The sequence below is a fragment of the Amblyraja radiata genome, chromosome 10 (assembly GCF_010909765.2).
Source record: "Amblyraja radiata isolate CabotCenter1 chromosome 10, sAmbRad1.1.pri, whole genome shotgun sequence".
Lineage (NCBI taxonomy): Eukaryota > Metazoa > Chordata > Chondrichthyes > Rajiformes > Rajidae > Amblyraja > Amblyraja radiata.
In genome coordinates this window covers 49,538,113-49,552,208 of record NC_045965.1, presented here as the reverse complement: position 1 = coordinate 49,552,208, position 14,096 = coordinate 49,538,113, and the positions used below count along the sequence as shown (strand labels likewise).

The 14,096-nt window shown below is 41.5% G+C and overlaps 1 protein-coding gene across 1 annotated transcript in view; it reads left to right on the top strand.

Annotated features, from left to right (window-relative positions):
- mob3c (MOB kinase activator 3C) overlaps positions 1–11,958 on the top strand; it is a 35,600-nt gene extending 23,642 nt beyond the window's left edge. The window contains exon 5 of the mRNA XM_033028795.1: positions 6,998–11,958. Coding sequence (XP_032884686.1) covers positions 6,998–7,027 — 30 coding nt within the window. The 3' untranslated portion in view covers positions 7,028–11,958. The remainder of the gene's footprint in view (positions 1–6,997) is intronic.
- Positions 11,959–14,096: the final 2,138 nt, after the last annotated feature.

Below are 14,096 nucleotides of genomic sequence, written 5' to 3'. Positions count from 1 at the left end.
TTAATACCCGACTGATGAGGCAAAAAGGAGGGAATGCGTAAATAAACAATTTCCCCCAATGCAGCGAAAATGCATCTGTCGCCGCTGCCCCAGGGTCTGGTTCCCATGAAACATAATTTGCTAATTGGTGGTTAAGTCTGGATGCGAAAGATCGATATCTGGTGTTCCATATCTTGCTGTAATATCAGCAAATACTTTTTTATTCAACATCCATTCGGTGTTTTCATTAAATTTGCGTGACCTGGTGTCTGCCACTAAATTTAGTCTTCCTGGTAGGTAAGTGGCTGATATCCAAATATCTCTCTGGATACACCATTGCCAAATTGTATTAGCCAGATTGTCACATGATGTCGATTTGTTTCCACCCATGTGGTTAATGTATGCTACCACGGTGGTATTGTCTATCTGTAGTCTAACATGCTGGTGATATGACCCAGTACAATATGACTTTAGGCCATGGAATGCACCCAACATTTCCAGGTAGTTTATGCCCAGTGTGAGTAATAATGATGCCTCCTGATCAGTCCATCTACCTCCACAGCTGGTGATGGTATTGGTGGCTCCCCACCCAAGTGCACTGGCATCAGTTTGTAGTACCATGGAAGGGTTACTGACAATGATTAGATTGGAACAAAGCCAGATGTTATCTATCCACCATTCTAGTTCCATTTTAGCTTTGATTGGTAGTTTCATAGGTCTGTCAAAGTGACCTGCATTGATTTTGAGTGCTTGTATTTTTGCTCTCTGTAAGTTTTGGTAATGTAGAGGTCCAAATTGTGTGGCTAGAATGGCAGCCACCATTTTGCCAATTACTTTTGCTACCAATCTGATGGATGGTTTGCTGATGTCAATGAGGTTATTGCAAGCCTCTATTAAATCTCTAGCCTTTCCCTTAGGCAGAGTCACCGACATGTGAACTGAGTCAATGGTGAACCCCAAATAGTCCATAGTAGTGGAAGGCGTTAGTTTAGATTTAACTGGATGGGTAATAAATCCCAGTTTTTCAAATAACTGTTTTGTGGCTGTTACGGTTTGTTTGGCCAATTCCAAAGTTTTGCCCACAATGAGTATGTCATCTAGATATGCCATGACCATGTGTTTTCGTTTCCGTAGAAACGCTAGGGCTGGTTTCAAAATTTTGTGAACAGCCTGGGGGCTGATGATAACCCATTTGGCAGTGCTTTATACTGCCAGAGTTGTCCCATCCAGTTGAATTTTAAGTAACATCTATGGTCACCTCGTATAGGCACTGAATAGTAAGCATCTTTTAAATCGATGCTGGCCATGAAGTAACATTTGGAAATTAATTGTTTAGCAGTAACAAAGGTTTCCATTTTGAAGTGAATATATTGTACAAATGTATTCAATTTTGTCAGATCTATGATGATGCGACAACCACCATCTTTTTTGTTTTTGGTAAATATATTGGACACGAATTCTAATGGTTCGTGTTGAGTTTGCTCAATTACACCTTTTACGTAAAGCCGCTCCAGTTCAGCTTGCGCTTCTGATTTTTCTTTATCAGAAAGCATGAACATTCGGTTCGGTATATGTTGAACTGGAGGGCTGTACTTGTGTATAAACTCTATTGTATATCCCTGGATACTGCTTAAGATGTAAGTATCGGTTGTTAACATGCTCCATGCATTCAGAAAAGAGTGTAATCTCCCACCAACCTCCATGCTCCCTGTATTTTGTAGGGAACCAGACCCACCTACCTCCATAGTTACCAGTGGCAGGTTTACTTCTTTTTGTAGGTTCTTCGCTGCTGTTGTTGCGCTGGTGTCTGGATATGTGGTTTGGTTGGCGTTGGAGGTGCGCGCATCTTCCAAGAAGGCCGGCCTGGGCCATGACCTAAAAAAGACTCATGTTTTGAGTACCGGGCCTTCGAGCTTTCACCAGTCATTCTTGTTCTGCTGGTGGGTGCGTAGGGGTGCTAGGTGTCTTGATGTGGTGTCCAGTACAGCCTGTTCTTGTAACTGGTTTAGAGACATATAGTCTATACTGGCAGCTAGCTTTGGCTCCAGATTTTTACCAGTCTGGTCTGGCTGTATGAAATTGGACACCATGTCCAGTAGGTTCTTTCGTTCCTGCACCCCTTGCACACTTGTCTTTCCTTCTGCGGACCCCTCTTCCAGGTCAGCCCAGAACTGACCCGCAGTGATCCCCTCTGATGAGGTAGAAGCACTGTGCAGCCCTTCAAGAGGTACTGCTGTGGGTTTATCATAGGGCCCACTGTGACCCGACTCCATCTCCCGGAGTCTGTCACGTTGGAGCAAATGCTCCACTCACCGCTCCATCCGGCTCCAGCGCTCACGGTCGCTGGCCGCCCGCGGTTGTTCAAAGTCGGACTCCTATGAGTCCACGACCTTGTTTGTTTTTGTCTCGCCTTACCGCCCGGCCGCGGAGTGGATCTGGCCGGTGCGGAGGCGACATCGGGTACAGCTGATCCCATTATCAAGTGCCGCTGGCCGCTGCTAGCCCACCAGCTTTGTCGCAGCCCGTTGGTTTCTCCACCTGTAATCAGCATGGGAAAACACAAAAAGACCGCAGCTCTTACCTGCAGGTCCTGGTTTAAATTGTCGCTACGGGGGAACGTCGTTCCACCCCGCCTCCTGCCGTTTTCGACTTGTCAAAAGTCGACGGCCCCATTCTGAATAGTCTCCCGCCCCGGCCGTGGTGTTCTGGCCTGCGCGGGACCAAAAGTCGGCACAGCTGATCCCTTACGGGGCTTGTGCCTTCAGCTGCTGCTGGCTCCCGCAACTTCGCGGTCCTCCCCAGCCAGCTTTACTCGCAGCACTTGTGGACACTATTTTGTCCAACTTCCCCCCCTGTGTAAAAACAGCGCGGGGACAAAAACTACCACAGAGTAAATCACTTACCTGCAGGTCGCGGTTTCAAACTTACCACTGCGGGGGAACGCTCCACCCCGCCTGTCGTTTCGCAAGCGTGAAAGCGATATACACGCATGCGTCCTGGTGGGCTTCTTCACGTAGTCACTCACGTGACTCCAAAGTAAAATACAACGTTATTTCCCTGTGTGGGTGTTGTTTAACCACTGGGGGAAAAATTAGAACTGTAGTAACCATTCTGGCAGGCACTAGTGTTATTTGGAGTACAACAGTAGAAACTGCACAGTCATTAAAATCAGCGGTGCTCCAAGTTGTAAAGTTACAGCAGGCGATTAACAGTGGGAAATTCAGAGTTGGCATATCAAGGTCACATCTTTAAATTTTTAATATTCCATCTCTTTTACCCTGTGGCTCTAATTGTCAGCAGCTTGGGAATAACTCAGTTCTGCAGGGTTCCAAGACACTGGATATTTCCTCTGTTGTCAATGAAGCGTTCTGTAATACGGAACTAAAGCAGTGCAGACATTATTAAATCCTCTTAATGCATATGTGAACTCAATGTGCACTGAAGCAGTCCCTCACATAATATTCTGTTTTTTTTGTGTGCTTTATTCATCATTTGAAGAAGAGGCAAAAATGCAGCTGTTGGAATCTTGGGCAAAAAGCAATGGGTCAGGCAGCATCTGTGGAAGGAATGGACAGATCTATTGCTTTCACAGACCCTGCCTGCTACTGAGTTCCTCAAGTAGTTTGTTCTTTTTTAAGGAGGCCAGTCTCTCTTGGTAGGTAGTGGAAAGGAGGCTTTGTTGTTATATCTGTTTGTTCCATTCTAATCAGAAAAAAGATTTTAACCTGGCCCGGAGTATCGCAAGTGGGTTACTGGCATGATCCCCAACCACCTCCTTCTCAACACTCCTGCCCTCCCCGCAACTTTACCCCGGGCCACACCCCACACGCTGCAAAAGGAACTCTTCCCCCCCCCCCCCCCCCATCCCGGGAAATACGGTATTTAAAAACATATAGCACCAAGAAATGTACTTACCACATCATTTGTACACAAACTCAATTCCTCTCTATTTGTTTCCAAAGATACACTTAAGATAATGGCAATCCATATTTGACAAACCCGCCAAGAAACTTGTGCTGTGTATGCGCAGTAGGCTGCTGCACATGTGCAGTACTGCAAAGGCAGAATTTCAGCGACCTTCAGCTCCCCTTGTCATAGACAGCTTGAAGCAGGGCCGATGGCACCTGGGCTGCACAGACCTTTGCGTGTTACAAGTACTACGGATGAAAGGCAGCTTCGGCAGCTTCGACCACCCCGGGCCGCGGAGTTGAACCGGCCCGTTCGCGGAGCTCGGATTCAGCCGCGGGACTGACATTACTTACCATCGCCCAGCGGGATCACAACATCGGGAGCCTGGATCGCCTCGACGCAGAGGGAGAATAAGAAGGGAAGAGACAAAGACTTAAGACTTTTGTCTTCCATCACAGTGAGGAGGTGCCTGGTGAACTCACTGTGGTGGATGTTAATTTGTGTTTATTGTGTGTTTTTGTCATTTTTACTATATGTAGGACTGCAAGGCAACAACATTTTGTTCAAGGTCTGATTGACAATAAAGGCTACTTTGACTTTTGACTTTGAATTATGCCTACCTAAGAGATCGATCGATTTTATAATTTTAGTCAGGGTAGGCAGAGCCTACCTTGCCTACCCTGACGGTACATGCCGGCTTGTCAAATCCCATTTGCAATAGGAGAGAATATAAACCAGAACACTAAATCATAATTGACAAAGTGAAATCCTCATCTCTAATCCTGTTATAATGATTTGAGACTGGGACAATCATGGCAATTACTTTGGTAGCGGTTGCCAGAGGAACAGAATAGGACAGGCTTGGGAATACAGAAAATGTAAGGGAAAACATTTATCAAAGGGAAGCAAGTTTAAATATATTGCTCTTGAGAATTATTATCACTGAAGCTGTATTTTTAAATGTTAAATTAGTTTAAATATTCCTTGATTTTTAACATTAATGTAATAATCTATTTTCTTCAACAGCAAATTAATTGCTCAAATCTTTACTTTTTCAACATACTAGAACTAGGGGACATAGTTGCAGAATAAGGGGGGGCTCTTTTAAAACTGAGATGAGGAAGAACTTCTTCACCCAGAGGGTGGTTAATTTATGGAATTCACTGCCCCAGGGAGCAGTGGAAGCAGAAACTTTAAATATATTTAAGACTAAAATAGATGTTTTTTTAGCTGCCAAGGGGATAAGGGGCTACGGGGAGAGGGCAGGGATATGGACCTAGGTATGGTTAGTATAGTAAGACCTGAGTGATCTCCTGGACAAGTGTCGATCGCCTGGATTGGGGTCGGAGAGGAATTTCCCGGATTTTTTTCCCGAATTGGACCTGGGTTTTTATCCGTTTTTTTGCCTCCCCCAGGAGATCACGAGGTTCTTGGGGTGGAGAGGGGTGATAGCGGTATAAAGGGGAGGGTAGTGTCTTGTGTTCTGTGTCTTGTGTCTACTGTTTGTGGGTAAGTGTGTCTGTTTAGTGTTCAGCCATGAGCGAATGGCGGTGCGGGCTCGACGGACCTGGTGGTCTACTCTCGCACCTACTTTCTATGTTTCTATGTCTATGTTTCTATGCTTCAAAGACAGGAATTCCCAGTTTAATTAGTTGGTTGTTGATTGCAGAGAAAACAGTCATTCCATTTTTAATGAGCAATTCCATACCCTGCAATATGCAGGTAAATTATCTTACGGAGAAAGAAGACTTGTATCTTATAGCTGAAACATAAATGAACTGTATCACTTTTAAAAAGTAATCTGTGCCAACGACACTGACTTGAAATATAAAAATAATTTACAATAAAATATGCAATATTACACTAGATTGGTGTAGACTCAAATAAGCTTCATAGTTGATTATTTTTCTTCAAATAGCAATAAAAGCAAATTACTGCCTGGTTCAATTGCTGCAAAAAAACAACTGGAGGAACATTTGTGTCTCCATCGTTTAGTTGCTATCTGGTGAGATGAAATGGAGTGCAAATCAAGTCATTAATGTTTAAAAGATTTTATTGATGAGGTGATTGATAAAGTGAAGAGTGCATTAATCCATGGTTAGTTCTGAAGTAAGGTAAGATATATATCAAACATAGATTACCTTTTTAAGAGACCTAATTAACAAGGAAAAAATTATAAAGAAGGGAACCATCTGCAGGACTGCTCTCACCCCAACCATGGACTGTTTACCCTCCTACCATCCGGGAAGCGCTACAGGTCTCTCCGTTGCCAGACCAGCAGGTCCAGGAACAGCTTCTTCCCCGCGGCTGTCACACTACTCAACAATGTACCTCGGTGACTGCCAATCACCTCCCCCCACCCCCCCCGGACACTCCTCCCACAGGAGAAACACTATGACTGTATGCATGTAAATAGATTTATTTATTGATATCATATTCTATGTCGCTCTTCCAGGGAGATGCTAACTGCATTTCGTTGTCTCTGTACTGTACACTGACAATGACAATTAAAGTTGAATCTGAATCTGAATCAAATCAAACGGATCTAATATCTCTTGGTATCAACCATTGCCTTAAATGCAAATCTGCTGCAAAAGATCTCCAGGATCAATAAATGTGGTCATGAAGAACTGAACTAAATATTTATTTTTACTACATAATTGAATTGCTTCCATTGATGCAGTTTAGAAAAGCTTGTTTGGACTAAATTGTTTTTTTTTTAAATATCTAGTGCTTTATAATTTTCTCCTTTATATTGTGAAATGGTAATGGACCACCAAACATATCCACTCTTTCTTATTTATGGATTGATAAAGTTTTCAGTGCTTTTTAACATTGTTCAATCTAAAATCCAAAGGGATGGAATAATCAGCTTGTAATCATTAATCACATTGGGAAATATAACTACATTAATGAAGTTATTTAAATGAAAGATGTTGCTGTGAATGTTGCCTGTGTCATGATAACCTTAGTTTTAGAATCTCCTGTTACTCAATTCTACATTCCGGATGGCCAAGAAAATTACTGTGATGTGAAAAACTACTGAAATCTAATAATACTCCTTTCCATTTGAGGAAACGTAACACTTTGTTCTTTTTCTTTCTAACAGAAAATCATGTCAGAGAAAATTTGCCACTAATTCCAGCCACACTCACTCTCTCGTGACATCTAACCCAGAATTTGAACATACGTTATCCATGACAAAAGAGATTATCGGAAAATGACCATCTACAACTTGGATCCCTGTAAATCTTGAGCAAGCAGATCCTTTTAATGTCATGTCAAGAATCAGACCAATGTTTATTCAATCTTCAAGTTTTCTCTTGGCAACAGAGTGGCAGTGATAAATAATGCATGCTGATCAATTGGCACTGACCAGATTAAGTACCATTGGAAATCCTACTTCGTGTTCTCTAAACTGATTTAATTCAGTCATCTGACATCAATTCAGAATTCCTGTGATTCTTAATTAGTTTCATGAAAGAAAATACAATCAAATTAAACTTGTCGCCGAAAAGCTTCCACCGTGATTATCTTGTCGGTAAACTGAAAAATTTGGTTCAAGTAATGCTATTTGTTCACTTAAGAAGAACTGCAACAAATGTTGAACGCCAATGAGACCATGATCTACTGCCCAAAGATTGTGTGGCTGAAACACTGGCAGTGGATGCAGTACATTCATTACACCACCTTCCAGTCCACAGTTATAATAATGCAACTCAGCAGCAGATTCGGACAGAAACTACACCAACATCAGCCCCAGGGTTGTCAGATACGTATTATGCCAAAAAGGATCAGGTTTTGCCAATATCATGTGAAACAAAGCAAGCTAGAAATTGTGGAGGAATGCCAGCAATTCTCTACCAATATGCCAGATATATTTTTTTTATATGTCACCATGTTCGTGATTCCTGCAAGATCAAGAAGTCCTGGACAGAAGTCACCAGCTGCTCTTCCCTTGAGGTCTGACGTTGGCTTTCCCATGGTCAGTGACAGAATGTGAATCAACACAACACTGGCACTAGCAAATCTACTAATTGAACCTGAACCAGGTTAAATACCGGCTCAGGAATACCATGTCATTTATTTTAATACAGATGGATAAATATGAGGGAACTAAGTAAGAATTTGGTAATTTGCATTTTTTTTAAATTTGCAATTATAATTGCAATTGTAGATATTTGAATGTTTTGTTTAAAATTGTTCTTGATTATTTTGAAATGTGCCTATGTTTTTTTAGTTGCTTTGAATATTTTTGAAGATGCATGCATAGTCCTTGACAGGTTTGGCTTCTGGCTAACATTAGGGATGTCAGGCTTAGCTGACGATCACAATCCCTTTAAGTATTGGGTAGATAGAGTTTATTCTGATCTGCACTGTGATTGCATTACGTTCATCTGCCACCTACCTAAAGCTTATGATTTAGGTCAGGGCAGGTATTTCTCCCATCCTTATACCATGACATTGGTCAGTGCCAAAGGCAGGTACTTTGCCACTTGGTGATATTTCTACTTCAATATCAATTTCCACATGTAGATTGACAACATCCAGGTCTACCTCAGCACCACCTCTCTTGATTCATCTAGTATCTCTAAATGATGAAACAGACTGACATCGAAGACTGGAGGATCAGAAATTTATCCAGCTAAACATTAGACAAATTATCGCCATTGTACTCGATGTCTGCCACAGATCTATTTCCTAGCAACTATTTGAGATTAAACCCCAGATAGTTTGCAATCCTCATGTTATATTTGATCATGAGATGAGCTTCGGATAACATATTTACAGTAAAAGTTTAATCATCCATTTCTATCTTTGTAAAATTGCCCAACTACACCTACTCTGTTGAGATTTGATCCAATGTCTGTGCTGAACATGATGCCAAGATAATGAATCTCATCTGCCTGCACATGAACCACATTCCTCCGTTTCCTGCATATTCATGTGCCCGTCTAAAAGCCACTTACACCCCACTTTTGTATCTGCCTCTACCACCATTACTCCTGGCAACACGCTCTCGGTGACCACCACTCTCTCTGTAAAAAATAAACTTGTCCCAAACATCTCCTTTAAAATGTGTCCCTCTCACCTTAAATCTATGCTCTCTAGTCTTTGAATTTCATTAACTCTAGATCTCTTTTCCAACATTCCCAGCTGGACTCCCTCATCTCACTCTATGTAAACACCAAGTCACACAAAACATGGCTGTCTGTGTTATAACTCTCACCAGTCCAGTTTTTCTATCACTGTGAGTGGCTGCTAACCATCATTAACTCCTGGTTAAGCAATGCCTCAGTTTTTTAAATTCCTATCCTTGTTTTCAAATCCCCCAATAATCTTAGCTATCCTTCTAAGATTTACCCACTTTTCTAATTATCATTATTATCAAACCTGAAGTTTCAACTAACAGTCATGCCTTCAGTTCCTAAAGACCTTAGTTCATGAATTATTTCCCTAAGCCTCTCCATCTTCCTACTTCACTTTCCCCCATTAAGGAGTTCCTTAAAACTTAGCACTTTGATGAAGGTTGAAACTAGCTGCTCTAAGATAGCAGCTTATCTTTATGGCTCAATAACAACGTTTATTTGAGACTCATTCGGTGAAATTCCTTGGCATTTTGCCGCATTTTAAATATTATATAAATTGTGGATGTTGATTAAACATGTAGCATCATTCCATTTGGATTAGATCTCATACCACCACTTGACCAGCAAGTGTGAGATCTAGACAACCCCAACCATGAGACCTTCAAGGACCTGGTATTTCATCCCAACCACGCATGAAAAGAGATCAACCTCAGTCATTTACAGGCACATATATCCATCTACCCCAATGATAGAACACCAGTGATCACATATGACATGAGAGGGCTATGATATCAGTGCTTCGTTATTTTCCCTCTGTTTAATGTGATAATTCCAACAAAAAAATTGAATTTGTTCAGGTTATTAATTAATTCTGCTAATCTCTCATGCAATGAACAGGCTAATGCAATAACATCACAAATGGCATGCTGACCGTTCAACAACCTTGTTTTAAAAAAAGAACTGGCACATAGGAAAGGGACAGATCAGCTTTGCAATGTTCAATCAAGGAGGAAAAACACTCATCTCTGATACATTAAGAACAGACAACATGATGTATGCAAAAGCAATAAGACTGTGCAGAAATAAATTGTTTGTCTTTATTCAGAATGTACTGTTCTTTTACAGGATCTTAAATTGGAACTAATTTAGATGACAATCTAGATGCGAGTCAGGTTTTGCTATTTCTAAATCTAGCAATCACTCAGCCCAAAACTAAAAATACTGATGTAATCTGTCATTTATCAACGTCGGATTTAGATGAAATTGTGCTTTTAAAAACCCTTATTTTAAATTAATGCATCTTATTGGGCTGTATAGCGCCTCAAATCCTTCACTTAATTTAACTACAGGACCTGTATTGTCTCAGAATCATACCGCTAGGTACCTGGTAGCCAACACAATCCCACATTTTAAAGAACTAAATAATGTTATTTTGGAATTGTACACGTAGGAAATAAAACAATTTGATAATTTCAGTCATCGTAGAATATTTAATCAAATTGTTAAATCTATTGGATAGATTTTCAATGCAGTTCAATTAATTCTCAATTCATATCAAATGGACAAGCAACTGTTTAGAATGAAGTTTGTACACAAAATGTAACGCAAAATGATATTGAAATTAAGCTCCATTCATTCAAAGTAGTATAAATACTACACTGTCGGTCAGTTGGCTTGTTCACCTTCAATTCCATATGATTTAACCTTTTGGTCCAGTATATTATGTGGGACTTTGTCAAAAGCTTTGCTAAAGTTAATGCTGACAATGTTCACCACCTTGCCCTCATCAATCTTCTTGTTGACCTCCTCAAAAAATTATAAATCTGTGGACCATGAGTTCCAATGCACAAAACCACGCTGACCATCCCTATCAGTCCTTCCCTGCCCAAATGCGGGTAGATCCTGTCCTTCAGAATCCCCTCTAATAACCTAACCATCACTGATGGCAGGCTCATTAGCTTGTAGTTCCCTGTCTTGTCTTTGCAACCTGTCTTAAAGAAGGTAAAACATTAGCCATCCTCCAGATCTCTGGTATCATTCCCTTGGCAAAAATAATAGTTCTACTAGGGCCCTGACAATTTCTTCCCTACTGCCCGAGGGAACACTTGGTCAGGCCCTGGCGATTTATCTACCTTAAGATAATCTACTGCCACTTCCTCTTTTGTAATGAGTCCAATGCAATTCCATCAATTCCTTTATTCCATGACCTTCTCAGTAAATATGGATGAGAAGTATTCATAGTCCATCTTCTGTGGCTTGACAAATAGATGACCACATTGATCCTTAAGGGAGCCTTTTTTCTCCATTGCTGCACTTTTGTTTCTAATATATCTGTAGAATCTCTTATTAGTTATCCTTTATCTTTGATGGCCAGACTTATCTCATGTCCTCTTTCTACTCTCCAGATAGCAAGCACATAGCAACAGAATGCCTTCAAATTACCTTTTGCAAACAGTTTGGTGGAGAATCTATCCAATAATTGCTTTCATTTTAAAAGGTAACTGAGTAAAATCCTAACGGCCTAACACCAACCGTCCCGCAATAAATACAATGCTTCACAATGGTGGGAGTTCACATGTAGTTGAAGTGTCAGTTGTTCAGTTAGTTCATAAAGTTTAACTTTAATAGCCACTTACAGTTTGAGAACTGTATAAACTGAATACCACTTTCCATCTTAGATATATTGAGCCCGAGAAAGAGTCTGATTCATGGTCATAGTACCATCATTCAGTTCATATCTAATCTAATGACTGAGCCAAAGTGATTGAGTAAATATTATTATAAAGAAAAATAATTTATCTTGCAACTTTGTGTAGCATTAAAAAATGTTTTTCACATCTTAGACATTTATATGAATAAATACTTTGTAATAATTTCTTACATCTCAACTATTAATAGTTGCTTGATTTAATGTATTACTCTGTCAGTTGTTGCTTTTATATACTATTGTTATAATAAATCATGTATCGTTCATTTTTGACATTTTTGAATACCTCTCACAAATTTGTCGACTGCTTGATGGATGACAGGTGTCTTCTGAAAACCTACAGACGTGCAAGGACTGACATTGAATATCAGCAGGTTATTCAACAATATCCAGGTACTCAGAGCAGAAACCAGGGTCTGCTTGCAGAATAGGGAACCTGTCAGAAATCAACATCAGTTGACATAACAGAATGGGAACTTCACTGGTGTGAATAGCTTAAATATCTACGGGATGAACTTACTGAAATATTGGGATGATCCCTCTACCTCAATATTAAATTACCAATTGAAGACGTCAGATGGATTCTTTTAATTAACTGCAAGATTATTACTTAGTTCAAACGTATACAGTGGAAGACCATGAAGTATACAAATCTTTGTATGACTCCAATATACAGCATCATGTGAAGTCTGAAGAAGGGTCTCGACCCGACCCGAAACGTCACCCATTTCTTCGCTCCAATGATGCTGCCTGTCCCGCTGAGTTACTTCAGCATTTTGTGTCTACCTTTGATTTAAACCAGCATCTGCAGTTTTTTCCTACACATCATGTGAAGTGTTGTCTTTTTATTTGATTGAATGGAATATGCAGGGAATTTTCCGTTCGTTAAAAGGCTGCATGTTAAGGGAATATATTACAAGAGGAATCGAATATAGGAGCAAAGAGGTCCTTCTGCAGTATAACAAGAGGAATCGAATACAGTGGCAAAGAGGTCCTTCTGGAGTTGTACAGAGCCCTAGTGAGACCACACCTGGAATATTGTGTGCAGTTTTGGTCCCCTAATTTGAGGAAGGATATTCTTGCTATTGAGGGAGTGCAGCATAGGTTTACAAGGTTAATTCCCGGGATGGCGGGACTATCATATGCTGAGAGAATGGAGCAGCTGGGCTTGTACACTCTGGAGTTTAGAAGGATGAGAGGATATCTTTGAAACATATAAGATTGTTAAGGGCTTGGACACGCTAGAGGCAGGAAACATGTTCCCGATGTTGGGGGAGTCCAGAACCAGGGGCCACAGTTTAAGAATAAGAAGTAAGCCATTTAGAACGGAGACGAGGAAACACTTTTTCTCACAGAGAGTGGTGAGTCTGGAATTCTCTGCGTCAGAGGGCGGTGGAGACAGGTTCTCTGGATGCTTTCAAGAGAGAGCTAGATAGGGCTCTTAAAAATAGCGGAGTCAGGGGATATGGGGAGAAGGCAGGAACGGGGTACTGATTGGGGATGATCAGCCATGATCACATTGAATGGCGGTGCTGGCTCGAGGGGCCAAATGGCCTTCTCCTGCACCTATTGTCTATTGAGAGCTAATTATAACATTGTTTTTGCACAGCAGCTGAAATTGGGAACCTTGACTCGGTCAAAAAAGTATTTTCGAATGAACAGTGGCGTAGCGTGGGGGGGGGGGGGGGGGGGGGGGCCAGAGGGGCGGTTGCCCCGGGCACTAAATTTTTAGGGGCGAAAAAAAATTGTTGGATAAAAAAATAAAATAAAATTAGGAGGCCCAGGGATCCGTTGGAGCGAGGAGGAGTTACCTGGAGCTGTGAGTACAAACCACAGCTGTCCCAGCTCCGAGGCCAGGCCGCCGCTGCCGCTGCCCAGCTCCGAGTTCTGGTCACCGCTGCCGCTGCCCCAGCTCCGAGGCCGCCAGCTCCGCCATTAGGCCTCGGCGCAGGCGGAGACGGGGGATACGACAAAAGAAGTCACATCCCCCGAAGGAAGAGACCAAAAACGTGTTCTTTCCCCTTCCCTTCCCCCCCCCCCCGACCCCCCCGCTAATGAGGAGGCGCAATACTTTAAACTGCCCCGGGCGCTCAAAACCCACCCTACGCCACTGCTTGGGGTTAACTCATGGCCTTTGGACTGACTGATGCCCGACTTCTGGAGTCACATCCGACTTTTGTAAACTGAAAACTGTAACATCTACATTGAGGAACAGCTTCTTCCTGACAACCATCACTCTATTAAACATAACAAATAAGCTCTGAACTACGAAATACTATATTATTTCACACACACAAATATATATTCACATGCACTCACACACATATGCACACACACTCACACTCATATTCACACACACACACACATAATCATGCACACATTAACATATTCACTCAGACACACATGTACAC